Here is a 27,696-nt window from a genome sequence, read left to right on the forward strand (position 1 = left end):
AGCGGTACATCCAGGCTGAGCGGGAGAAGGGGATCCTTCAGGAGCTCTTCCTGAGCAAGGAAAGTCCTCACGAGCCTGATCCTGAGCCCTATGAGCCTATCCCCCCCAAACTCATCCCCCTAGATGAGGAATGTTCCATGGATGAGACCCCATATGTTGAGACCCTGGAGCCTGGGGGAACCGGCGGCTCACCCGATGGGGCGGGCGGTTCCAAGTTGCCTCCTGTTCTGGCCAATCTTATGAGAAGCATGGGTGCCGGGAAGAGCCCCCAGGGTCCTGGAGGAGGAGGCATCAATGTGCAGGAGATCCTCACCTTCATCATGGGTAGCCCTAACAGTCATCCCTCAGAGGAACTGCTGAAGCAACCAGACTATTCAGACAAGATCAAGGAGATGCCGGTGCCTCATGGACTCTTAGGTCCTGGTCCCATAGCCAATGGTTTCCCACCGGGAGGCCCTGGGGGCCCCAAGGGCATGCAGCACTTCCCCCCTGGGCCTGGCGGACCTATGCCAGGTCCCCATGGGGGCCCTGGGGGTCCTGGTGGGCCAGTGGGTCCACATCTCCTGGGTCCCCCACCCCCTCCCTGGGGGGGTGATCCCTTCTGGGATGGCCCAGGTGACCCCATGTGGGGTGGCCCAATGCGTGGGGGACGAGGTCCGGTGCCATACCATAGAGGCCGTGGTGGCCGAGGCGGGAGTGGACCACCTCCTCCTCCATTCCGAGGGGCCAGAGGAGGTCGCTCTGGAGGAGGACCTCCAAATGGACGAGGGGGCCCTGGTGGGGGCATGGTCGGAGGTGGTGGGCATCGTCCCCATGAAGGCCCTGGTGGCGGCATGAGCAGTGGCAGTGGACATCGTCCCCATGAAGGCCCTGGCAGTGGCATGGGCGGTGGGCATCGCCCCCACGAAGGCCCTGGTGGCGGTGGCATGGGTGGTGGCAGTGGCCATCGTCCTCATGAAGGCCCTGGTGGAGGAATGGGTGCTGGTGGTGGACATTGGCCCCATGAAGGCCCTGGACATGGGGGGCCCCATGGCCACTGGCCTCATGATGGCCCTGGTCACCGAGGCCACGACCACCGAGGGCCACCCCCTCATGAGCACCGTGGCCATGATGGCGCTGGGCATGGCGGAGGGGGCCACCGAGGGCATGATGGAGGCCACAGCCATGGAGGAGACATGTCAAATCGCCCTGTTTGTCGACATTTCATGAAGAGGGTAACTGCCGCTATGAGAACAACTGTGCCTTCTACCACCCGGGTGTCCATGGGCCCCCCCTGCGCTAGGGACCACCTGCCCGCCCTGCCCACACTCCTGTGAACTGCAGCCTTGCTCCTTCCACCCTTTTATGGCTTCTGTGAGGCCCATTTTCCCCTTTCCCCAGCTGATGAGGAGCCGGCCCCCTCAGTGCCCACCTGCCTGGGTTCCTGGAGGTTTTCTGATCACTGGTGTGCATTGATGTACATATTTTCCTCCAGTATGGGGAGGAGAGAGACTGGACACATTCTGTACCCTGGACTGCTGAAGAGGAGACCCGGTTGGCTTCACTTTTTGAGGAGATTTGCCCTTTATGCCAAGCGCCTCTCCGGTATTACCCTTTATGCCTGAGAACCTAAATGAAGCTGGTTATCCTGGAGAACACCTCTACTCTCCTCTTGTGGGTCCTCCACATGCACACAGAACTCTGACACGGGATCAGCTGCACTTATGAAATCATCCCCGCCAAATTCATGCTTCCTCATGGGGTGGGGAGATGGTAAAAGGGGTATTGTGTATCCCACTGCACTGACAGGACTCAATCAGGCTGGATTTGAGTTCTGGAATACATCATCCCCACTCCTCCCCTGACACAGGCTTTACATTGAGTCCTTTCTCAAGTAAGACGTTGCAATCTTCCGTGAACACCCAGGTTTGCATCATGGGTATGCTAGGTTCAATGATGGCAAATTCACATCGGCATCCGGTGAAAAGTTTTAGCTGGCATAGCCACTGGTTTAGCCACTGGTGGTGGTCCACCCTTGCCTGCAGCTCATTCTGGAAATTAAAACACTTCAGTGAGACCAGCTTTTCAACTGAAGCCCGGTGTGCTGGGCATGCCAGTCACACTACATGCACTGCCTCTGGGAGTTAGCGCGCTCCTGGCCCCCATCTGGAACCTTGTGGGTGTGAGGCCTCCAGCTCCCTTGACCTGTCAGCCACCTCTGAATCCCCACCAGGTGCCTTCCTGGGTGGATTCGATAAGATGACCTGCGCTCTCCCAGCCCTCTCCTTCACCTGTCTCAGCATCGGTTGTTTTCTATGAAAACAGTGGATTGGTTGGGTTTTGTGCAGGGTCTTGGGTTAGAGCCACAATGGATTTGAGGATGAGTATTTTCTTTTTTCTTTTGGTTTTGTATATTTTGTACATTAATAAGAAACAGTGGAAAGAGAAGTATTTAAAAAAAACAAGAGGAGCCACCTCAATGAGAAGCCCACGCACCACAACTAAGAGTAGTCCTCACTCGCTGCAACTAGAAAAAGCCCACGCACAGCAACAAAGACCCAACGCAGCCAAAAATAAATTAATCAGTTTTTTAAAAAATGGAGAGAAGCAAGAGTGAACATAGTTATTGTTCGGGGGGGGGCGGATAAAAAATTGTGGATTATTTTCTCTCTTTCCCAAACTTTCTGCAATACTCTTTTGCCCTTACAACAAAAATAATACAAGAAATAAGGAAACAAATCGATGTTTATAAGAGCCCAAGCCATCTGCCCTTTTTTTTTTTTTTTTTTGCGGTACGTGGGCCTCTCACTGTTGTGGCCTCTCCCGTTACGGAGCACAGGCTCCGGACGCGCAGGCTCAGCGGCCATGGCTCATGGGCCCAGCCGCTCCACGGCATGTGGGATCTTCCCGGACCTGGGCGCGAACCCGTGTCCCCTGCATCGGCACGTGGACTCTCAACCACTGCGCCACCAGGGAAGCCCCCATCTGCCCTTTGAGAGGTCCTGGAAGCAATGACAGACTAGAAGCAATAAGCATACCAAAAGCCTACATCTTGGCTTCTAACTAAAATTTTCCAAGAAAAGGAATCATGGCTCCTTAGAGAAAAGACTGATTCCAGGGTTGGACAGAGAAAGAACAAATGAGCCCGAAATATCTTGCACCAGAAGGTAAGATGGTGTTCAGTGAATGATGAAGACATATCAAAAGGACACTGAAGCCACCTGAAGGGGTTCCCACTGGACAAGTCTGGGAAATGGAACATCAAAGTAAATAATGATACTAATGGATTATAGCTCATTGAATACAACAAAAACCCATGAGGAGTCCATACTATTAGATCTTAAAAAATCAGGAAAAGATGGACTTTTAAATAAATTCAACAGTCATATGGAATCACCACTACCAAGATAAATTCCAGATATATCCAAGATCTAAAATTTAAAAATTGAACCTGAGGGTGATGTCAGCAAAATGAAAGAATAGGCAGCTCCAAGCTCCTGTCCCCACAGAAACATTGAAGAACAAGCAGAAACCATTAGAACCAAGTTAGAACTCTGGAAAGTAGTCAAAGGTTTACAGCTATCAAGCAAATGATGAATCAAGAAAAATACAACTCAAAAACAGCAGGGAAAACAAACCAATTCAAAACTGGGCAAAGGATGTGAACAGACATTTCTCCAAAGAAGAAATATGAGTAGACAATAAGCACATGAAAAAGATGCTCAACATCACTAGTCCCAATGAGATACCACTTTATACACATCAGAATAGCTATTATTTAAAAAAAACAAAAATAATAAGTGTTGACAGGGATATGGAGAAATTAGAACACCAGAATATTGCTGGTGGAAATGTAAAACAGTACAGCTGCTGTAGAAAAGGATTTGGTGGTTGAGGCATTACTCACAATAGCCAAGAGGTGGAAATAATCCAGATGTCCATCAACAGATGAATGTCTGAACAAAATGTGGTATATACGTACAACGGAATATTAATTAGCCGTAAAAAGGAATGAGGGCTTCCCTGGTGGCACAGTGGTTGAGAGTCCGCCTGCCAATGCAGGGGACACGGGGTCGTGCCCCGGTCCGGGAGAAGCCACAACAGTGAGAGGCCCGCGTACCACAAAAAAAAAAAAAAAAAAAAAGAAAGAAAGGAATGAAGTTTTGATACATTAAGGGACTGGGAGAAGAGAGGAATGTAGAATTACTGCATAACGGGCACAGAGTTTCTGTTAGGGACCATGAAGAAGTCTTGGAAATGGACAGTGGTAATGGTTACACACCACTGTGAATATTATTAATGCTGCTGAATTGTACACTTAAAATTGGTTAAGATGGCAAATTTTATGTTATATATGTAGGTATTTTACCACAATAAAAAAAACCTTAAAAAAGGCAAACGTTTTAATTATTAAAGAGAACATGGTAAAGTTCCCTTATAACCTGGAAGAGAAGACAACTTTCCTATAACTCAAATCCAGAAGCAATAAGGGAAAAGACTGATACATTTAACTATGTAAGAATAAAAAAAATTTTTTTAATTTCTACAAAGTAAAAACACAGATGACAAACAAAAACAAACAAATAAACAAAGGGAACTGGCATTACAACTAAAAGGTTAATATATAAAGAACTGATACAGAGAAGAAAAAGGCCAACAATCAAAAGGCAACAAACATGAACAGAGGCGTCTCAGAAAGAGAGAAGCAAATGGCCCTAAAATATGTGAAAAGATGTCAGTCTCACTTATAATGAAATAAATGCAATTGAAACTATATCATGATACCATTTCTCACCGATCAGACTGGCAAAAACTTACAAGTCTTGCAACACATTTTGTTGCTGAGAGTGTGGGGAAACAGCCTCAACCATTTTTGGTGGGAATGCAAAATGGCACATATCCGGGTAAGGGGATGTGGCATTACCTAGTCACCTATGCATATGACAAAGAATCTCTCCTTGACCAAACTGTAGTTAGGCTCCTCTGAGGCACCTTCTCAAGGAGGCATGACCTTGGGCTTCCATTTCTGTTCCTGTAGAGCCCAATTTTAGCAAGAATCCTGTTAAGCAGCCTTACCCAGAATCCCTCCACCCTTGATACCTGATCAAATTCCTCACTCTGCACTCCCCCCACAACCCCGCCACGATACTGATCACCCTGGCCTGCCTTCAGCAAGAATCTTGTAGTTCAGTTTAGCAAGAATCCCACCTTACCTTTGAGGTATCTCTCAGTAATTTTCCATCCACTGACCCATACCTTGCTCTTTGACTATAAATCCCCAGTTGTCCATCTTTTAAAAAAATTATTTTATTTATTTATTTATTTTTTGGCTGCATTGGGTCTTCATTGCTGTGCGTGGGCTTTCTCTAGTTGCGGCGAGCGGGGGCTACTCTTCGTTGCGGTGCGCGGGCTTCTCATTGTGGTGGTTTCTCTTCTTGTGGAGCACAGGCTCTAGGCGCACAGGCTTCAGTAGTTGTGGCACGTGGGCTTCAGTAGTTGTGGATTGCAGGCTCTAGAACGCAGGCTCAGTAGTTGTGGCGCACGGGCTTAGCTGCTCCGTGGCATGTGGGATCTTCCCGGACCCGGGCTCGAACCCGTGTCCTCTGCACTGACAGGCGGATTCTTAACCACTGCACCACCAGGGAAGCCCCTGTCCGTGTTATATTCAGAATCGAGTCCAGTTCCACACTGAGGTCTCTTTCCCCCTATCACAATAGTTTCTGCTTTGACTACTGTCCAGCTCTGTTTTTTCTTTGACACGTATATCTAGAAATCCCATTATCTAAAAATCCATCCCAATGATACTTTACCAAAAATATAAAAAGGTGAATACACTAGACTATTCGCTGTAGTATTATTTACAGCGTTGATTTTAACAGCAAAGCCTGTAAAAAACCTCAACTTGTCCATTAATAGGGACTTCTTGAATAAACTATGGTAAATCCACACAGTGGGATGTACTGTTAAGTGAAAAAAGCAAAATGGAGAAAAATATGTATGATATGGTACTGTTTATCTAAGAAAGAGGTGAACATGAATATACGTATATTTGTTTACATTAGGGAAAAATGAAAAAGTAAACCAAAAAATAAATAATAAGGTTACTTATAAAGTGGGAGAGAGTGCACTGGGTGAAGGGAGTAAGGGCAGAAGCTGGATTTCTCTGAATGTATCTTGATTTTTAGATCAACTTTGGACCCATGTAAATATTTTATGCACATATAAAACAAAGGTAAATTTTAAAAAAGCAATCCCTAAAAACTGAAAGTAAAACTGAAACGAATTAACTGAACTGACAGAGAGGAATTATTTCAAGTAAATTTAAAACATGGTAATTTTACCATATATCCTAGTGGGATGAACCCAAAGAGGAGAAATGAAGTTTCTAGTAGTCATATTATTAGCAATAATATATTAGTATTGTTTATATGAAAAGTATGGTATAAAGATAAAGCAGTGGGTCTCAACCAGGAGGCAACAGTGCCCCTAAGAAGATATGTGGCAATGGCCGGAGGCATTTTTGGGCTGTCACAACAACGGGGGTGGAGGGTGCTACTGGTATCTAGTAGATGAGGTTAGGGATGCTGCTGAAAATCCTACAAGGCACAAGACAGCCCCCACAAGAAAGTATTGCCCAAAATGTTAATAGTGTTGAAGTTGAGAGACCCGGAGATAAAGCAAAGAAGTAATTATGATCTGTCCCTGAAAACCAAGATTTTTTTTCAGAGTAAGAGTACAGAGATAGAAATATAAAAATCAAAGAAGCCAAGCAAAAATCCTGTCATCCTATATTTTAAATCGGAAACATCATTACGAACGTTATCATTTCTCTTAAGAAAATACATAGTGGCTCTGTCCACTGAAAAGGCCAAAAAGCAATAAGCAATAAGCAATAAGCTGCTGGCCTGGGTTGGCAGTCTGGTGGCAGGCGCCATCCTAAGCTCTGCCCGGTGCCTCAGTTCTTCCAGGTGCCCTACACAGCACTGACCATGCTCTTGACCCCCAGCCCCAGGGAGCGGGACTCGGCCACCGTGTACCGTGAGTGCAGGCAGGCGTGGGGTGCGTGGGGTGGGATGGCTCTGCCCCTGGCCCCACGAGCTGTCACCTTGCTCCACGCTGTGTCCCAGGGATGACCTTGGAGATGGCAGGGACGCTGATGGGAGCCACTGTCCATGGACTCATCGTGTCTGGTGCCCACGGGTCCCACAGGTGCAAGCAGACTGCGCTCCCAGGACAAGTGTCCATCTCCCCCAACGCGGTGAGTGCCCAGGCTACCCAGACCCACTGGGACCCCCGCTTCGGGGTCACTTGTTTCTTCCAGGGCCGTTTCTCCCCCAGGTCTCTTCATGGTGGTTTGGGGGCTCAGCTCTGCACACTATGCCCTCTCGTTCCTTCCCTGCTCCTGTAGCTGAGCCCAGGCCCTCCGTCCTCCCTGCTAACTCTGCTTCTGCTGGGTGCCTTCTAAACATGGAGTCAGACAACAGATCAGCAGGCCATCTGGAGGGGAGGAGGCGGACCCCAGAGAAGGGATGCGGTGGGGAAGGGCCACAGGCAGGGACAGGGGAGAGAGACAGCAGAACGGTTTGGTGTCCTGGCAGAGCCCTGGGCAAAACCTGACCTATGACCAGTCCTACCCATCCCTGAACGGGTGACTGCCAACGCCAACCCCACCCCCGGTGTGAAAGGGCTAGTACCCCTTCGTGTCTCCTCAAAGCAGGTCCCTTTTCAGCAGTTAGGGGACGTGCCTCTATTTATCCATCAAGTTCATCTTCTATCCACCCCCCAGCCCTTTCTCCTTAAGCAAATGACATCACTCACCTCCACCGACATTTGGGAATTAATGGTATGAGAATAATACCACCAACACCCATGGTTCACCACCCGTAAGAAAACATTACAATGAAGTCCTTGTGTACCCCCCATCCCCAGACCCACCTGTAGCCCAGCTACAGAATGTGCCTGAGCACAGTGCAAAGTGGAGCTGTAGAGCCCCAGAGAGAGCGGGGAAGTCAGTCTCCCCTTCCCGTGGCCCACGGCCCCAGTCTAGGGATTGCCTGAGTCAGGGTCGGGGAGAGACTCTGCCCAGCTGCCCTCAAACCCCATCATGGTGCTATGAGCCTGGGATCAGAGGGATTGCGACCTGCAGATTCACCCTCCCCTCTTCCATGCCTAGGCCCCACTGAGGCCTCTACAAGTGCCCTCCCCAAAGCTACTGGGTCACTGTCTGGGTGAGGGTGGAACAGAGGGTGGCAGTGGCCTTGGGTTGGAGAGCAGGAGCTGGGCAGGGCCTGGGATGCCAAGAAGTAGGGAGCAGGAGGCTGAGAACCCCTCCCGGGAGGCGGAGCCTCGTGTGAGCCAAGGCGAGAAGCATTCAGGTGCCTCTTGGTAGTTCCAGCTCTGTTGTTCCATCGACTTCACTTACGAAACACAAATTCATAGATAAAATCATCACGAATTTCAAGACAGCAGAGCATTAACTCCCAAGTGCAGTGCCTTCTGAATGTGGGACCCTGTGCAACTGTGCTGGTTCCACACTGGTGAAGCCCTGCCCATCTCCCTCTTTCCTCACCCACCAAAGGCAACCCCTGTCCTGAATTGGGTGGCTGTTACTCCCATGCATGCCTTGAATGTATTTTATTACATATGTGTCTTCCTCTGCATGCTAGGTAGCACCGTTCTGGTTTTGACATTTATCTGCGTCATCATGCATCACACTGTCTGCTCCTGGATCTGTCTCCCCACCCACTCCAAGCCCCTTGTTGTGGATGCACAGGATCACTTATTCATCACCGTAACCACAGGGTCTAGCACGCAGAAGTCAGCCCCAATGAACGTTTGCTTAAAAAAAGAGAGAGAGAGAGGCGAAGGGGGCTTAGACCCACAGTGGCATGGATGCCTGCAGGAGGCAGAGGGTCAGCAGAAGGACCACTCTGGGCCCTTAGATCTCCCTCTCCTGCTGGGCTGGTTGGGAGGAGGGGCACCCCGCATCCTTGGGCTTGGGCTGAGGGTCCCTCTGCTCCCACTGGGAGGTACTCCTGCCCGGCCCCTGGGTATCCCCACCTCCGTGGGTTGGAGACATCACCCCCACTGAGGTCCTGTCCTGTCCCACAGACTCGTCTCTACTCCATTGCAGCCACTGTGGTTGCTGTGACGTACCCCGTGTGCAGTAGTTTGCTCTGCCTGGGGGTGAAGGAGCGACCGGGTAGGTGCGGGGTGCAGGCAGGGTGTGGGAAGAGGAAGCTGCGGCCGGGCTCCTCTTGGGCGTGGGTTTGGGTTTTTTGTTTTTTTGTTTTTTTTTTTTTTCCGGTACGCGGGCCTCTCACTGCTGTGGCCTCTCCCGTTGCGGAGCACAGGCTCCGGACGCGCAGGCTCAGCGGCCATGGCTCACGGGCCCAGCCGCTCCGCGGCATGTGGGATCCTCCCGGATCGGGGCACGAACCCGTGTCCCCTGCATCGGCAGGCGGACTCTCAACCACTGCGCCACCAGGGAAGCCCGTGGGTTTGGGTTTTGAACTCCACCAAGCCAAGATGTCCCCTTCCTGTGTTGCAGATGCCTCTGCCCGAGCCTCCGGCCAGGGCCTGAGCTTCCTGGCTGGGCTGCGGCTCACAGTCCGGCACCCGCCCTACCTGAAGCTGGTCATCTCCTTCCTGTTCATCTCGGCAGCCGTTCAGGTACCTCTGGCCAGGCTGATCCCCACTGGCTTGGCTCTGGCCATACTGGCCCTGCGTAGGTTCAGGTGTCTCTCGTCCCCACGGCACCAGAGAGAAACCAGTGGCTGGCAAGCGCCTGGCGAGGCTGGTGCTGGGAGGAGAGAAACCTGCCTAGAGCTTGTGGGGCTGGGGAGGGTCAGGGCCCAGACACCAGGAAGCTGACGCTGTCTCGGGTGGTTCTCAGCTGTGCCGGGGAGGGGGACTAGGAATGGCATTTATACCTGTGTCAGGGATAAGCGTCCTTCGTTGGGGAGGGGACTGCGTGATGGCGGTAGGAACCGGACGCTTGAGGTCCCAAAGGGGAGGCCAGACTTGAGACCCTAGCCTTGCCCTTGACTTCCACGTTTCTGCCATTTCCCATACACGCCCACTTCCTGGCGACCTCCTCAGGTGGAGCAGGGCTACCTGGTCCTGTTCTGTGCACACGCCTCCCGGCTACATGACCATGTGCAGAGCCTGGTGATAACCATCCTGGTGAGGGGACCTGGGGCGGTAGAGGCAAGGGCGCTCGGGGGCCTGAGTTGGGGATGTGTGACCCTTGCCGTGACACACGTGGCCGGACTTCCGGTGGTCAGTGTTCTGGACTCTGCTGTGGTCTTGGTCACCTGCATTTCAGCCGAGGGTGGAATTGGGGCCAGGGTCATAAAGTTCACAGCCACTGTTTCCAGCCAGGGTGCAAGGTCAACGTCGAGCGTCCCTCCTAAATGTCAGGGCTTTGAGGGCCTGGCACAGGCACAGGCGCAGGGGGCGTGTCCTGGGCTGTGATGATTCTGTCCGCTCACAGGTCTCGGCAGTGCTGAGCACCCCGATGTGGGAGTGGGTTCTGCAGCGATTTGGGAAGAGGATGTCGGCCTTCGGGATCTTTGTGAGTGAGGCAGGAAGCAAGGCCTGGAGGGATATGGGGGGGGGGCAGTGACCTGGGAGCCTGAGCCTCCTGGGGACCGGCAGTGCTCAGTGCCTAGCAGGGGACCAGGCGCAGGGGGTCATCAGTAGAGCGGTGAGTGGGTGCATCAAAGAGCCGTTGAGGGGGGGTGATGCAGGTGGAGGGAGCAGCTAGTGTGTCTGTCTCCCTAGGGGATGGTGCCATTTGCAATCCTGCTGGCTGCTGTGCCCACAGCACCCGTGGCATACGTCGTGACCTTTGTATCTGGCGTGAGCATTGCCGTGTCCTTGCTGCTACCCTGGTAGGCTGGGTGAAGGGAAATGGGAGTGGGAGCCTCACGTCCTTCCTACTGGGTATCCCTCCTCCTTCACATCAACCTGCTGTCCCAGGCCTTGTGCACAGGCTGCGCTGGGGAGGGGCCCTCCCCGCCTTGCGGGAGATGGAGGCTGCCAGCGCCATCTGTGGAGCCCTCCCGAAAGAGCGCCAGGCGGCAGGAATGGTGGACAGCTGTGTGTTGGGGAAATATTGCCTGACTCTGTGGGCCGGTCCTGGGCAGCGGGGACCCAGGGGTGAATCTGACTCACTCTCTGTCCCCAGAGAGCTCCTGGGCTGGTGGCTGTGGGGAGGATAAAAGGGATAATTCTGCAGCCCCCTCCCCCAGGTCCATGCTTCCAGATGTGGTGGATGAATTCCAGCTGCAGCACCAGCACGGCCCAGGGCTGGAGACCATCTTCTATTCATCCTATGTCTTCTTCACCAAGCTTTCAGGTGCAGGCGCCCTGGGCATCTCCACTCTCAGCCTGGAGTGAGTCACAGAGCTGGGCTGTACCAGAGGCACAAAAGACTAGCGGCGTGGGAAGCAGAGGGCAGAGTCCCCCACCTTAGCCAGCCAGGGGTCACCCGTGGGTCCGGAGGGTGTGTGGGAACCTCCACCCTAGCTTTCTCTGTGCACATGACTGGGAGGGGCCCTTCTTGGTGGCTGTACCCCCTCTGAAGCCTCTGCTTCCCACATTCTCAGCTTTCTCTGAACTCCTCCCTGGTCTGTTTGTTCCCTCACACTCCGTCCCCCATAGTTGGGCTGATGTGGCCAGGAAACTATCCAAGTTTCAGGATAGCGTGGTGGTTGGGCATTTGGGACCCCTCCGTCAGGAAGCCAGGCTCTGAGCTGGATGCATGGGATGGTGTTTCCCCAGCTTTGCGGGGTATGAGCCAGGAGCCTGCAAGCAGGCGGAACAGGTAGTGGTGACCCTCGAAGTCCTCATCGGTGCCATGCCCACCTGCATGATCCTCATCGGTCTGTGCATCTTCCTGGTCGGCCCCACTCCAAAGGTGCCACGTCGGAACAGCTCCCGCTCCCTTGGGAGGTAGGCACCTCTCGCACACGGGTATACACAGGAGGGCTGCCAACGCCCGGGAGGCATGCAGATGTGCACGGCTCTCATTTGGTCACCTCCACCTGATGTCCCACAAGCATGGCAGTCAGTCTAAATGGGCCCCAAACCGAATTTATCTTCTTCCCCAATCGCTGCTCCTGCTGTGCCTCGGGCCCGGTGGATGGCACCACCCTCCAGCCTGGGAGCCGTCTCCCGCTCTCCCCGCCGCAGGCTGCACCGAGCAGCTCTCTCTGACCTTGTTCTTCCCCCTGCGAACCACCACCCCCCATCCCACTGCCCGAGGGTGATCTGCTCACTGTCTGGCTTTCGCAGTGGACTGGGGGGACCTTGAAAGCTGGGTCTGTTTTCTTCATGTTTGCGTCCCAAGAGCTCAGCCCAGAGCCTGAGGCCAAGCAGGCGCTGCAGTATCAACACGTCTGGTCCAGCAGACGTTCACGAGCCTTGTCCACGTTTTTGCCGACGCTCATGCGTTTACAAACACGAGTCCATGTAGATACAGAGGACCACGCACGATAGGCAGGAAGTGGCTTTGTCATGGGTCCCTCACTGCTTGCTGTGGACGGCCTGGGACTCCAGCCCATCTTACTGAGCTCATGCGCTACACTCGGGGAATAACAGGTGGATGGGGAACTGCTTGGTGGGACTCGGGAGAACAGGGTTTTAGCTTCATTCACGGGGTTGAGAAGGGGAGGAGCTGCTAGAGAGACAAGGAGCAGCCACTGACACTTCCACGGGGCCCCACCCACGTCCTCCTTCCCTTTGGCTTCTTCCCTTTCCGACAGGAGGACCAGCTACAGCCTCGCTTGAACTTGAGACTCGTGTGAGCTGGAGCGGCAGGAGCAGCGTCTTCTGGACTCCAAGTCCCCCTTTCTTCTCAGCCCTTCGGCACCCCTGCTTCCCAGTTTACACACGACCTGTCTTTTCCCCTGGGATATGGCGTCTTCGGTGACTCTCCTGAAGGGAGTGGCCTGGGCTCCAGGACCCCCACCTGTCATGTCTTGCCTGTTGACTGCAGGACATCTCAGATAGGCCTGTGCCCCTGACTACCCAGCTCCAGGCAACCTGTGACCTGGAAAGCATACCAGTAGCAACTATTCCTGGAAAAAGGAAGCCCCTACCAGCCTGGTCTGCAGACTTCCTGTGGGAGCACCAGGCCCACCAACCTGCTTGGATGGCAAAGCTACCTGACAGGACAGACACACAGAACTCGTTTCCCCTGATGTTCCACTGGATGTCTGAGAGAGGCTGACAGCACGTGAGTGGGCAGAGTGGGGACAGACGGACATGCTGGGCTGTCCAATTAGGAGAGAGACAGATGCAGCGAGGCCAGAAGACCCCAGAGGGAGCGAATGGGGCCAGTGGTGGGGATACACTGAGCAGGGCATGAGGTGTTTCTTTCCCTTTGTACAGCTAAGTGGATGACACTGTTTCTAGAAGCGGACACTGACTGATATTGAGCCACCGAAGATCCAGCATTTTTATGAACAAAAGTTACTTTTGTGGAAATATTTTTCTGAAAGTTTATCTTTTTGTTTTTCTGGCTGTGCCTCACCACATGCGGGATCTTAGTTCCCCGACCGGGGATGGAACCCGTGCCCCCTGCAGTGGAAGTGCGGAGTCTTAACCACTGGGCGGCCAGGGAAGTCCCCTGAAAGTTTATCTTATAAAAGCACAGGAACCACCGTTTTCTAGAGGCCATGTCTTTGGGGAAGAAAGATCCACTGAGATTTATTTTTTCAGAAACAAATTAAAGGGTTTATCTTCTATTGAGTCTGTAAAATTTGCCTGTGGCCAGCCTTCTCATCCCACCTCCTGGGAAAGCCCTGTCCCGAGGAGGGAAGGGGAGGGTGCCTGATGTCACTGAAACTGGCTGTGGCCCATCAGCCACAGTTAAGGCGGTTAAGAATCCGCCTGCCAATGCAGGGGACACGGGTTCGAGCCCTGGTCCGGGAAGATCCCACATGCCGTGGAGCAACTAAGCCCTTGCGCCACGACTACTCAGCCTGCGCTCTGGAGGCCTCGAGCCACAACTACTGAGCCCGCGTGCCACAACTACTGAAGGCCACGCGCCTTGAGCCCATGCTCCGCAACAAGAGAAGCTACCGCAGTGAGAAGCCCACGCACCGCAACAACGAGTAGCCCCCACTCTCCTCAACTAGAGAAAGCCCGCGGGCAGCAATGATGACCCAACACAGCCAAAAATAAATTAATTTAAAATAAATAAATAAATATCCCTCTATTTACAAAGACTGCTTACCCTTTTTTGACGGAGTTCAGAAACTGCTGACTTGCACCATCAGAATAACCTCTGAAATCATCATTGACTGTGAATCCATTTTTCCATAATTTTATACTTACATCTGCCTGCAAAGCAGTAAGAAACAAGATGCATCATGTTAATAAATGAAGTGTACTAATAAACTAAAAGCCCCTTGAAACTTTCTTCTATCAGTGTATATTTTCTGTATCAATCTTTTCTTTAAAATAGAGATATAACTGACATATAACCTTGTATTAGTCTTAGGTATACAACATAATCGTTTGATATATATATCTATTGCAAGATGATTACAGAAGTGTACTTAACATCCACCACCGCACACAGCTACAAATTTTTTAAATATACCATTCTTAACAGCAAGCTTCAAATGTAAAATATCAAAAATTATAATGTATACATAAAATATGGTTCATAATGAATAATATTTTCAAATAATTCATTAATAAGCTTCTTTAAGAGAGGTCATTTGCAAAAATATTCTGTGCCCTGTCTAAGAGGACACTAAAGCTTTCTGGCCAGAACAGACTTCTCAACAGTTTAGAGAATGACTCTGAAATGACTTGAATATTAAGAAGAATAAAGGGGGAAAAAAAACTATGAGTAATTAATGGCTATTCCTTCAAATATAAACTATCAGTGTTACTGTTATCAATATTTCATCTCTCAACATCTTGTTGATCATCTCCTAAGAACATTATTTATTCACTCATTGAATCAAAGAAGTCACTGTAGAAATACAGAAAGGTTCAGAAATACAGTAGGATGCAGGGATGCTTCAGGCTGAACACAGAAGGACTTATAAAAAACCATTTAAGAAAATAGACTATTAGAGGCCTTCCCTTGTCTCTAGCATTTATTCATTCAGCATATGTTTATTGAGTGCCTAATATGTAACAGACACTCCACTAAGATGTTAGGGAAAACAATCACAATAATGATAGCATATATTATTAGCCTGCCTGCCTATCTATCTGTCTGTCTGTCTATGTACTTATCTGGGAGAGCACTTGTGTGTACACTTACATGTACCAAACACTGTTTAAAGTACTTTCCCTACATGTATTTATTTAATCCTCCTAAAATCCACACAAGGTGGGTATTATTATCCTTTTTATAGATGGGAAATTAGAAACACAAAAGATTAATTAAATTGCCCAATATCACATGGTCAGTAAGGGTGGAGCTGGGGTTGGAATCCATACTCTTAACCACTATATTATATTACCTCTTTTTTTTTTTACCTATAACCAAACTGCCAAGACTCTGCTCTCATGGTACTCACAGAAAAGAAAGAGAACTAAAAAAATTGTACAAATGAACTTACTTACACAAAAGAAATAGAGTCACAGATGTAGGAAACAAACTTATGGTTACCAAGGGGGAAAGTGGCAGGGAGGGATAAATTGGGAGATTGGAATTAACACATATATAAAACAGACAACTAATAAGGACCTGCAGTATAGCACAGGGAATTCTACTCAATACTCTGTAATAACCTATACAGGAAAAGAATCTAAAAAAGAGTGGATATATGTATATGTGTAACTGACTCACTTCGCTGTACAGCAGAAACTAATACAACATTGTAAATCAACTATACTCCAATAAAAATTAATTAAAAAAAAAGAAAAGAATGAGAACAAAACAAATAGGAAAAGAGTACATAAAGATACTGAGGAGGGGAATTCCCTAGCAGTCCAGTGGTTAGGACCGGTACTTTCACTGCTGAGGGCCCGGGGTTCAATCCCTGGTCAAGGAACTATCCCACAAGCTGCATGGGCCAAAAAAAAAAAAGACACTGAGGAAAACAGAAGAAACTTAAAAACAAAAACGCAAAAACGATAATTAATACACTTATATAAGAGAGGATGTTTGAAAGGGAGTAGGAGGGAATATTCAGGGAGCAAAAGAGCTCTTAGAAACTTAAAATGGAAATTAAACAAAAGGATTGAATATAAGGTTGAAGAAATATTACAATTAAAATAGAACAAAACAACAAAGAGGTGGAAAACAGGAGAAATAATGAGACTCAGTCCCAGAGATCCATTATCTAAGTAAAAATATTCTAGAGAGACAGGAAACAGAGGGGAGCAAAATATCGAGAAGCAACATGAGAAAATGTCCTAGAAGAGTAAAATACAAGTTTCTGTATTGAATGAATGAAAAAGAATCTATACCAAGGTATAGATACGGCCTTCTATCAGAGTTCAGGGATAAATTAATGACAGCCACAAAGAAAATAAAGGCAAACTGGAAGGGAAAAAACTACTAATTCTAGTGAAAATTTTAAAGGCAGTCAGGAAAAGAAATGTCATCACACACTACATGACTCAGTGATGCTGGACAGTATTTACAAAGTCATAAAGATATAAACAATGATAATTGATTTAATCCCTAATTATGATATAATTATGTTAGTCAAATGAGAGGAGGTGGTTTGGGGATGAGGGGAAGGAAGAATAAGAGCTAAATTCTCATTTTCTATTTTAAAAAAGTCAATACATAATTTGAAAAAACTAAAAAATCAAGAACTATCATTTTTAGTATATTCTTAGAAATACAGTCTTTATACAAGAAGAAATAGTTAAGACTACCTCTGGGTAGTGATTACCTCTGGGAATTAGATATCATGGCCATGGAGGAACTGGGCTGCTATTTTTCAACCTAAGCCCTTCAGACTTCAGTCTGAAGAACTAAAGAACTCTCTTTGAGCTCTCAATGCAGGGGGTCCGGATTCGATCCCTGGTCAGGGAACTAGACCTCACATGCGTGTTGCAACTAAGAGTTTGCATGCCACAGCTAAGGAGCCCGCCTGCCGCAACTAAGACACAGTGCAACCAAATAAAATAAATAAAAAATATATTTAGAAAAAATTTTAAGGCAAATTAGAGTAAAGGGATCTCTTTCATGTCTGACTTCGAAAAGCCAGCGAGATTCTCATAATTGCTGCTGCCTTCAGTCTGCTGTGATATGGCATTTTGATTGAAGTACATTAAAAAAAACAAAAATCAAGCCTCAAACAGATATGTAGTTGCAAAAAGCATTTTAATAGCTTTTCCAAGATACTACCTCAAAATGTAGTAAGTGGTAGTATCTCAAAAGTTAGTTGAGGGCTTCCCTGGTGGTGCAGTGGTTGAGAGTCCGCCTGCTGATGCAGGGGACACAGGTTCGTGCCCCAGTCTGGGAAGATCCCACATGCCGCGGAGCGGCTAGGCCCGTGAGCCATGGCTGCTGGGCCTGTGCGTCCGGAGCCTGTGCTCCGCAACGGGAGAGGCCACAACAGTGAGAGGGCTGCGTACCGCAAAAAAAAAAGTTAGTTGAAAATATCACATGATAACCCTTATGTAGAATCTAAAAAAATGATACAAGTGAATATATTTACAAAACAGAAACAGACTCATAGATATAGAAAACAAACTTATGGCTACTGAAGGGGAAAGGTGGGGTGAGGGATAAATTAGGAGTTTGGGATTAACAGATAAACACTACTACATATAAAATAGATAAACAACAAGGGACTCCTGCATAGCACGGGGAACCTATATTCACTATCTTGTAATAACCTATAATGAAAAAGAATTTGAAAAATATATATAACACATATATTTTATGTATATTATATATATCATATATTTTTATATACATTATATATATTATATATATTATATATATATAAAAAAACTGAATCACTTTGCTGTACATCTGAAACTAACACAACTTTTTTCTTCTTTTGGCCATGCCGCGTGGCTTGTGGAATCTTAGCTCCCCAGCGAGGGACTGAACCTGTGCCCTCAGCAGGGAAAGCTCAGAGTCCTAACCACTGGACGGCCAGGGAATTTCTTAACACAACATTTTAAATCAACTGTACTTCAATTAAAAAAAAAAAAAAAAAAGTCGAGGGACCTCCCTGGTGGCACAGTGGCTAAGAATCCGCCTGCCAATGTAGGCGACACAGGTTCAATCCCTGCTCTGGGAAGATCCCACATGCCGTGGAGCAACTAAGCCCGTGTGCCACAACTACGGAGCCTACGCTCTAGAGCCTGCAAGCCACAGCTACTGAGCCCACGTGCCACAACTACTGAAGCCTGCGCGCCTAGAGCCTGTGCTCCTCAACAAGAGAAGCCATCGCAGTGAGAAGCATGCACACTGCAACGAAGAGAAGCCCCCGCTCGCCGCAACTAGAGAAAGCTCACGTGCAAAAATGAAGACCCAACGCAGCCAAAAATAAATAAATAAAAAATAAATTTATTAAAAAAATAGTTAGTTGAGAATCTGAACATGGAATCTTAAACTTAAAGGTATATTTATTAATATGACAATAATCCTATCAGAAATATCTTTTAAGTTTTGGGAAGCTGTCAAGTGCATGATGGCAGGTTATCAAAATTCTTACTTTCACTTAAAAAAGTTGATAAAATCGTATCTTATCATTTGCAATAAATACTGTAAGTTGTTTCCCTTGAAGTGTCAGATTTACTTCATACATTTTGAGAAAATGTCTGCAGAATATCCAAGACTGAATAACTAGTTGTCTGTAAATCACTTTCATGTAAAAACAGTACACCATGAAAAAGCAGAGTGTTCAGCTTGTATCTCAAGCAATGGTACTTTTCCTTAAGATACTTCTGTATATTCTAGAAATGTTTTACATACACTTCATATTTTATCACATAGAATATTGTAAGATGTGTATTAAAGAGCTGGGAATTAATGAAATGTGTCAATTTTACTGCTTCATCAAGGAAATTTTTAATTGAAACGAGTGTTTTTTCCCCCTGCAAGTTCAAGGAAAGAATACAGTAGTTACTGGTACAGAGTAGTGTCACTACCTCAATTCCTCCTAAGGTGCCAGTTTTGCCGACCACTGCTTTTGCAGTATCGGTGCAAACTCAACACAGTGAAAACAGTAAATAGTATCTTACTATTATTATGAAAACAGTTTTGACCTCTAAAGGGCCATATGTTGAGAAGCACTGGGAAAGAAAAAATTTATGGACACTTACCTGTTTCTTTTGTTCAGTGGGAGACAAACATTTGGCACCAACCTTCTGAGCTTCCTCAAAAAGGCTGTCAACAAAATATTCACTATTTGTTTGTTGATTATCACTAAGAGGTTGGTGGTCAGATCCTGTTTCACAAACCCTATACACACACACAAAAAAGAAAAATAAGCACTATTAACCATTAATTCTCTTAAAAATTTACACAAATTGTTTTCGTTAAAGGATCTAGAACTGACATGCTACCTCCACGCCTGCAGTTGAGACTCTCTTCTGAATTAACACAGGAGATATGTGGCCTCGGGAAGTCGTTAACACTTGTGGTCCAGAGCAGGGTTTTCTCAACTTCAGTCCATTGATATTTGGGGAAGGTTAATTCTTTGTTGGGCAGGCTGTCCTGTACACTGTGGGAAGTTTAGCAGCATCTGTGGCCGTTAACCACTAGACGCCAGTAGCATGGACAACCCCCAACCCCCCAGTGTTATAATAATAAAACACATCTTTAGACAATGCCAGATGGCCTCTGGGGGTGGGATGGGCAAAACTGCACCAGGTTGAAAACCACTGGTCCAGAGTAAAAAACCGTGTTCTTTGTAAAGCTCTCAAAATGGCTTTAAAGGGGGTTACTATGTACTTTTTGGTAACACAAAGCACTCTTGAAACTAAAGGTGGTAAGGTGTGAGGAACAGTCATAATCATAGTTAAATGGATGAGTTATATGGTATGCGAATTACGTCTCTACAAAACTGTTAGAAGTCCTAAGTTAATTTTACTCTTTAAACTCAGTCATTCAGGGCTTCCCTGGTGGCGCAGTGGTTAAGAATCTGCCTGCCAATGCAGAAGACACGGGTTCGAGCCCTGGTCTGCGAAGACCCCATATGCTGTGGAGCAACTAAGCCCGGGCGCCACAACTACTGAGCCTGCACTCTAGAGCCTGTGAGCCACAACTACTGAAGCCCACACATGTAGAGCCCGTGCTCCGCAACAAGAGAAGCCACCACAATGAGAAGCCTGCGCACCGCACACACAATGAGTAGCCCCTGCTCACCGCAACTAGAGAAAGCCCACGCGCAGCAATGAAGACGCAACACAGCCAAAAATTAATAAATGAAAATTAAAAAAACAAATTAGTCATTCAACTGGGGCTTCTGTGGTGGTCCAGTGGTTAAGACTCCGTGCTTCCACTGCAGGGGGCACGGGTTGGATCCCTGGTTGGGGAAGTTCTGCAAGCCACAAGGTGTGGCAAAAATAAATAAGCAAGCAAGTAAGTAAGTAAGTAAATAAATAAATAAATAAATAAGCAAGCCATTCAACTTATTTCTGTGTAGAAAAGAGTTAACGTAGCAGGCCTAACTGTTGCTATCCTTTTTACTTTTCTCATGAGTATGGAATTTTAAAATGTGCCTAGTCCCCAGTATAAACCCTAGGCTCATTTCCAATGAACTTCCCTGGTAGACAACATCTCACACGTGCTATATAACTTACTACTGGAGGAATTAAGTGTGTGTCCTGGTGGCTGCACTGGGCAAGGACTCTTAGAAGCTTATGCCTGGTTTCCCCTGGACTTCACCCCCTTGCAAAGTATCTTTTCATTGCAATAAAGCTTAGTCATTAGTATGACTATAGGCTGAATCCTGTGAATCCTCTAAGCAAATCATCACATCTGGAGGCAGTCTTAGGGGCTCCTGACATAACCTCACAATTATATACTTAGTATCAGATATTTATATAAAACAGTAAGTACTCTAGTGAAAAAATAATAAATAGTATTTGTTCGGTATAGAAAGTGTTCACAAAGTACTTGTAAACACCTGTCTCCTTAAATGGACTATGAATGAAAGATATTTACCTTTTCAAGTATTTAAAACACAGAACATAATACAAAAATAAATATTCCACTTCAGAGAAGTGAGAATAAAGAATTTTGTATTAATAAGAACGACAGACTTTGCATCTACCATTTATTGGGTGCCTGCTATATGCTAATATGATGCTCGGTGCTTTAAATTGGTTATCTAATTCTTACAAAAACCTTTCAGGTAACTATGTACACCTCCTCCTTTTTAGATGAGATATTGAAGCTCAAAGAATCTACCTAAGTTGCTCAAATGCCAGAGCAGTAGTGTTAAGACAGAGATGGGATTCAAACCCAGGTTTACCTGATTCCAAAGCCATTATATTTCCACTATGACTTCAAGATGGTATAACACAAGAGGCTAATGAAGTAATAAATAGTTACTTTAACTTCCCTCTTAAATAACAGAAATAATATGTGGGCAGAGAGAAATTTAACACTTAAAAAAATTAATCACAAAAAGATTTAAAACTTGACTAAAATCCATTGAATGCAGCTATGGAAAAAAAAACTTTAAAGTACATTACTATTTGGTATTTAACAGATAATCATCATGAAAACTTAACTAAGTCAGTGAAACGTAAAAAGAGAGAAAGACAGTAACAAAGGCATTAATAACAAAGAAAATGCATAAATTAACTCACCATTCTTCCTTTATACTTTCAAGATTATCTACTTCTTTCATTCTCTTTTGCCTTACTGTAAAAGTAAAAAGAAAAATAAGGTAAAGTTCTTAATACAGTATTTTAAATAAATTCATTCCAACATATGCATTAAGATTCTTTACCATTAAGTTATTATGTACTCCTAAAGTAGCACTAAAGGGGTCTCAAGAACAATTGACCTAACTCAAAGCTGTCACTTTCACTTAAAGTAAAGCAATAAAAAGTAAATTTTGGATTTGGATAATCTGACAAAAGAAAGATTTCATAAAAGTCATGATGAGGGGAATTCCCTGGCGGTCTAGTGGTTAGGACTCTGTGCTTTTACTACCAAGGGCCCACGTTCAACCACTGGTTGGGAAACGAAGATCCTGCAAGTGCTCGCGGCCAAAAAAAAAAAAAAAAAAAAAAAAAAATTTATGATGAAAAATAATGTATGCTTTGGTCTAATAACAAACAAAAGTGAATGTAAACATTTCACTCAATCTCCAATAGTAACAAAATATCAAATCAATATAAACTCATTCTTTTTTTTCCAATGTAGATGATTTTTATTGTCAATATTCTTTTTTTAAACATCTTTATTAGAGTATAATTGCTTTACAATGGTGTGTTAGTTTCTGCTTTATAACAAAGTGAATCAGTTACACATATACATATGTCCCCATATCTCTTCCCTCTTGCATCTCCCTCCCTCCCACCCTCCCTACCCCACCTCTCTAGGTGGTCACAAAGCACAGAGCTGATCTCCCTCTGCTATGCGGCTGCTTCCCACTAGCTATCTATTTTACATCTGGTAGTGTATATATGTCCATGCCACTCTCTCACTTTGTCCCAGCTTACCCTTTCCCCTCCCCATATCCTCAAGTCCATTCTCTAGTAGGTCTGCAGAGTGAAGTCAGTCAGAAAGAGAAATACAAATACCGTATGCTAACACACATATATGGAATCTAAAAATAAAACAGAAAGAAAAAAAGACCAAAAAATGGTCAGAAGAACCTAGGGGCAAGACGGGAATAAAATAGAGCTCCTTCACAACAAGAGGAGCCACCTCGGCCAAGGACGACCCCGCAGTGCACAAGGCGGCAGCGCATCTGCGTCAGGACGGAAGCCTGAAAGGGGAGCCGTAGGGAGGGGCCAGTTTCAACTCCGTCACAATCGAATTCGGCCACACAATTGCGTGTTTGCTGAACCAGCCACTACGACTCTTAGATCCCACTCTTACAGTTTGTACTTGAAGCAGTTTTGAAGTCGAGTTTGACCGCGATCCTCTCTCACTGCGCAGGCACCGGTCCGATTCTACCAACCGTTGGTGAGAAATGATCTCGACGGCGGAAGTGGTGGAAGCAGAGGAAAGGGAGGTGCTAGGCCGCTAGGTCAAGCGCACGCGTTCGGAGGCCAGGAAGGAGGCGGAAGAGGGTGCCCGGGGGAAGAGGCTGAGCGAAGGGTTTGAATTTTCTCGGAGAAAGACGGGCCGGCCACGAGGAGAAAAGAAACAAGCCGCAGCAACATCTAAGCCCTTGAAAGCATCCCGAGAGAGGGGGGAAGGGAAAACAGCAGCCACCAGCGCAACCACTTGTGTCTTCCGGCCCTTCCCACCTCTCTTGCCCACCCCCACCAGCCCACGCTGCCTGGGACTTGAAATCTGTGGCCGAAGGACCGTCACCACATAACTTCAAGAATAATCAACCACCCTCCCTTCCCAAACCCACCCAAATTCACTCATCCAGCGTTTCCTTTTTTTAATCCACTCAGAACTTTTTTTCTAAGACCCCCCCCCTCCCTACATGGAGTTGGGTGGGGGGGGGAATGAATACTGAGTTGGCCTTTATTTTTTTTAAGGAGACTTTTTGATCCAATGAGGCCCCCCAAATAATTGAGTTTTGGGTCCTCGTTGGTTGTTTTATTTTTTTTCTCCAAAATTTTAACCCCCTCGCCCCGTGAGCCCGAGGTGGGTAAAAACCTCGATCATGGGTTCGGGTCCCATAGACCCCAAAGAGCTTCTCAAGGGCCTGGATAGCTTCCTTAACCGAGATGGGGAAGTCAAGAGTGTGGATGGGATTTCGAAGATCTTCAGTCTGATGAAGGCAGCACGAAAGATGGTGAGCCGATGCACTTACTTGAACATTCTCCTGCAGACCCGTTCACCAGAAATATTGGTCAAGTTTATTGATGGTGGTGGTTACAAGCTTCTTAACAATTGGCTGACATATTCAAAGACAACCAACAACATTCCCCTCCTGCAGCAAATTCTCCTGACCCTGCAGCACCTACCACTCACTGTTGACCATCTCAAGCAGAACAACACAGCCAAACTGGTGAAGCAGCTGAGCAAGTCAAGTGAGAATGAAGAGCTCCGGAAACTGGCCTCAGTCCTTGTCAGCGACTGGATGGCAGTGATCCGCTCCCAGAGCAGTACCCGGCCTGCTGAGAAAGCTAAGAAGAAACGGAAAGAAGAGGGAAAGAGTCGAACCACCCCTCGTGAGCGACCGTTGACTGAGGTGAAGGCTGAGACTCGGGCCGAGGAGGCCCCGGAGAAGAAGAGGGAGAAGCCCAAGTCCCTCCGAACCACGGCGCCCAGTCACGCCAAGTTCCGCTCTACCGGACTAGAGCTGGAGACCCCGTCTTTGGGGCCTGTGAAGAAGAATGCCAGTGCAGTGGTGGTTTCTGACAAGTACAACCTTAAACCCATCCCCCTCAAGCGTCAGAGTTCCACAGCTGCCGCAGGAGTTGCTGTGCCCCGTGCAGAGAAGAAATACAAGCCACTCAACACAACACCCAATGCCACCAAAGAGATCAAAGTGAAGATCATCCCGCCACAGCCTGTGGAGGGCCTGGGCTTTCTGTATGCGCTCAGTTCAGCCCCTGTTCCAGGCATCAAAATTAAGAAGAAGAAGGAGGTGCTGTCAGCCTCAGCTGCCAAGCCAAGCCCATTTGAAGGGAAAACGAGCACAGAACCGAGCACAGCCAAACCTTCTTCCCCAGAGCCAGCACCTCCTTCTGAGGCTATGGACACAGAACGTCCAGGGACCCCAGTTCCCCCTGTTGAAGTCCCAGAGCTCATGGATACTGCCTCTTTGGAGCCAGGAGCTCTGGATGCAAAGCCAGTGGAGAGTCCCGGATATCCTAGCCAGCTGACCCGGAAAGGCAGGAAGAGGAAAGCTGTGACCTGGCCTGAGGAGGGCAAACTGGGCGAGCATTTCTATTTTGAACTGGATGCAACTGAACGAGTGAATGTGAATAAGATCAAGGACTTTGGCGAGGCAGCTAAGCGAGAGATACTGTCAGACCGACGCGAGTTTGAGACGGCCCGGCGTCTGAGCCACGACAACATGGAGGAGAAGGTGCCCTGGGTGTGCCCCCGGCCCCTGGTGCTGCCCTCGCCTCTTGTCACCCCTGGAAGCAACAGCCAGGAGCGGTACATCCAGGCTGAGCGGGAGAAGGGGATCCTTCAGGAGCTCTTCCTGAGCAAGGAAAGTCCTCACGAGCCTGATCCTGAGCCCTATGAGCCTATCCCCCCCAAACTCATCCCCCTAGATGAGGAATGTTCCATGGATGAGACCCCATATGTTGAGACCCTGGAGCCTGGGGGAACCGGCGGCTCACCCGATGGGGCGGGCGGTTCCAAGTTGCCTCCTGTTCTGGCCAATCTTATGAGAAGCATGGGTGCCGGGAAGAGCCCCCAGGGTCCTGGAGGAGGAGGCATCAATGTGCAGGAGATCCTCACCTTCATCATGGGTAGCCCTAACAGTCATCCCTCAGAGGAACTGCTGAAGCAACCAGACTATTCAGACAAGATCAAGGAGATGCCGGTGCCTCATGGACTCTTAGGTCCTGGTCCCATAGCCAATGGTTTCCCACCGGGAGGCCCTGGGGGCCCCAAGGGCATGCAGCACTTCCCCCCTGGGCCTGGCGGACCTATGCCAGGTCCCCATGGGGGCCCTGGGGGTCCTGGTGGGCCAGTGGGTCCACATCTCCTGGGTCCCCCACCCCCTCCCTGGGGGGGTGATCCCTTCTGGGATGGCCCAGGTGACCCCATGTGGGGTGGCCCAATGCGTGGGGGACGAGGTCCGGTGCCATACCATAGAGGCCGTGGTGGCCGAGGCGGGAGTGGACCACCTCCTCCTCCATTCCGAGGGGCCAGAGGAGGTCGCTCTGGAGGAGGACCTCCAAATGGACGAGGGGGCCCTGGTGGGGGCATGGTCGGAGGTGGTGGGCATCGTCCCCATGAAGGCCCTGGTGGCGGCATGAGCAGTGGCAGCGGACATCGTCCCCATGAAGGCCCTGGCAGTGGCATGGGCGGTGGGCATCGCCCCCACGAAGGCCCTGGTGGCGGTGGCATGGGTGGTGGCAGTGGCCATCGTCCTCATGAAGGCCCTGGTGGAGGAATGGGTGCTGGTGGTGGACATTGGCCCCATGAAGGCCCTGGACATGGGGGGCCCCATGGCCACTGGCCTCATGATGGCCCTGGTCACCGAGGCCACGACCACCGAGGGCCACCCCCTCATGAGCACCGTGGCCATGATGGCGCTGGGCATGGCGGAGGGGGCCACCGAGGGCATGATGGAGGCCACAGCCATGGAGGAGACATGTCAAATCGCCCTGTTTGTCGACATTTCATGAAGAGGGTAACTGCCGCTATGAGAACAACTGTGCCTTCTACCACCCGGGTGTCCATGGGCCCCCCCTGCGCTAGGGACCACCTGCCCGCCCTGCCCACACTCCTGTGAACTGCAGCCTTGCTCCTTCCACCCTTTTATGGCTTCTGTGAGGCCCATTTTCCCCTTTCCCCAGCTGATGAGGAGCCGGCCCCCTCAGTGCCCACCTGCCTGGGTTCCTGGAGGTTTTCTGATCACTGGTGTGCATTGATGTACATATTTTCCTCCAGTATGGGGAGGAGAGAGACTGGACACATTCTGTACCCTGGACTGCTGAAGAGGAGACCCGGTTGGCTTCACTTTTTGAGGAGATTTGCCCTTTATGCCAAGCGCCTCTCCGGTATTACCCTTTATGCCTGAGAACCTAAATGAAGCTGGTTATCCTGGAGAACACCTCTACTCTCCTCTTGTGGGTCCTCCACATGCACACAGAACTCTGACACGGGATCAGCTGCACTTATGAAATCATCCCCGCCAAATTCATGCTTCCTCATGGGGTGGGGAGATGGTAAAAGGGGTATTGTGTATCCCACTGCACTGACAGGACTCAATCAGGCTGGATTTGAGTTCTGGAATACATCATCCCCACTCCTCCCCTGACACAGGCTTTACATTGAGTCCTTTCTCAAGTAAGACGTTGCAATCTTCCGTGAACACCCAGGTTTGCATCATGGGTATGCTAGGTTCAATGATGGCAAATTCACATCGGCATCCGGTGAAAAGTTTTAGCTGGCATAGCCACTGGTTTAGCCACTGGTGGTGGTCCACCCTTGCCTGCAGCTCATTCTGGAAATTAAAACACTTCAGTGAGACCAGCTTTTCAACTGAAGCCCGGTGTGCTGGGCATGCCAGTCACACTACATGCACTGCCTCTGGGAGTTAGCGCGCTCCTGGCCCCCATCTGGAACCTTGTGGGTGTGAGGCCTCCAGCTCCCTTGACCTGTCAGCCACCTCTGAATCCCCACCAGGTGCCTTCCTGGGTGGATTCGATAAGATGACCTGCGCTCTCCCAGCCCTCTCCTTCACCTGTCTCAGCATCGGTTGTTTTCTATGAAAACAGTGGATTGGTTGGGTTTTGTGCAGGGTCTTGGGTTAGAGCCACAATGGATTTGAGGATGAGTATTTTCTTTTTTCTTTTGGTTTTGTATATTTTGTACATTAATAAGAAACAGTGGAAAGAGAAGTATTTAAAAAAAACAAGAGGAGCCACCTCAATGAGAAGCCCACGCACCACAACTAAGAGTAGTCCTCACTCGCTGCAACTAGAAAAAGC

General features: G+C 48.4%; 3 protein-coding genes across 6 annotated transcripts in view; 2 read left to right on the forward strand and 1 right to left on the reverse strand.

Moving 5' to 3' along the window:
* Nucleotides 1-9,625, reverse strand: part of LOC309815346 (UBX domain-containing protein 2A-like) — a 35,264-nt gene extending 25,639 nt beyond the window's left edge. For 2 of the 3 annotated variants that reach the window (XM_082642095.1, XM_082642093.1), the window contains exon 1: nt 9,607-9,625. The gene's annotated coding sequence lies outside the window, so the exon portion shown is untranslated. Of the gene's footprint in view, nt 1-668; nt 692-9,606 lie in introns of those variants that run through there. The other variant, XM_082642094.1, reaches the window with a different exon arrangement.
* On the forward strand, nt 6,895-14,405 carry LOC309815344 (sphingosine-1-phosphate transporter MFSD2B-like). Of its 2 annotated transcripts, XM_082642088.1 has the most exons (9): nt 6,895-7,237; nt 9,091-9,181; nt 9,530-9,651; nt 10,081-10,164; nt 10,475-10,555; nt 10,765-10,874; nt 11,235-11,378; nt 11,767-11,937; nt 12,750-14,405. In XM_082642088.1, the coding sequence occupies exons 1-9, from the start codon at nt 7,109-7,111 to the stop codon at nt 12,772-12,774; spliced, it is 957 nt and encodes a 318-aa protein (XP_082498214.1). In that variant the 5' UTR covers nt 6,895-7,108; the 3' UTR covers nt 12,775-14,405. The 2 variants fall into 2 exon arrangements, with proteins under 2 accessions (XP_082498214.1, XP_082498213.1); XM_082642087.1 differs by lacking the exons at nt 10,081-10,164; nt 10,475-10,555 and having other exon boundaries at nt 9,091-9,651.
* Nucleotides 14,406-23,391: 8,986 nt separating this feature from the next.
* LOC309815895 (serine/threonine-protein phosphatase 1 regulatory subunit 10-like) lies at nt 23,392-25,798 on the forward strand (the record flags this gene model as incomplete). The annotated part of the gene is made up of 3 exons (XM_082642988.1): nt 23,392-23,929; nt 24,012-25,672; nt 25,795-25,798. The coding sequence occupies exons 1-3, from the start codon at nt 23,876-23,878 to the stop codon at nt 25,796-25,798; spliced, it is 1,719 nt and encodes a 572-aa protein (XP_082499114.1). The 5' UTR covers nt 23,392-23,875.
* Between the last annotated feature and the right edge of the window lie 1,898 nt (nt 25,799-27,696).

The sequence above is a fragment of the Mesoplodon mirus genome, assembly GCF_964341445.2.
Source record: "Mesoplodon mirus genome assembly, chromosome: 14".
NCBI classification, from domain to species: domain Eukaryota; kingdom Metazoa; phylum Chordata; class Mammalia; order Artiodactyla; family Ziphiidae; genus Mesoplodon; species Mesoplodon mirus.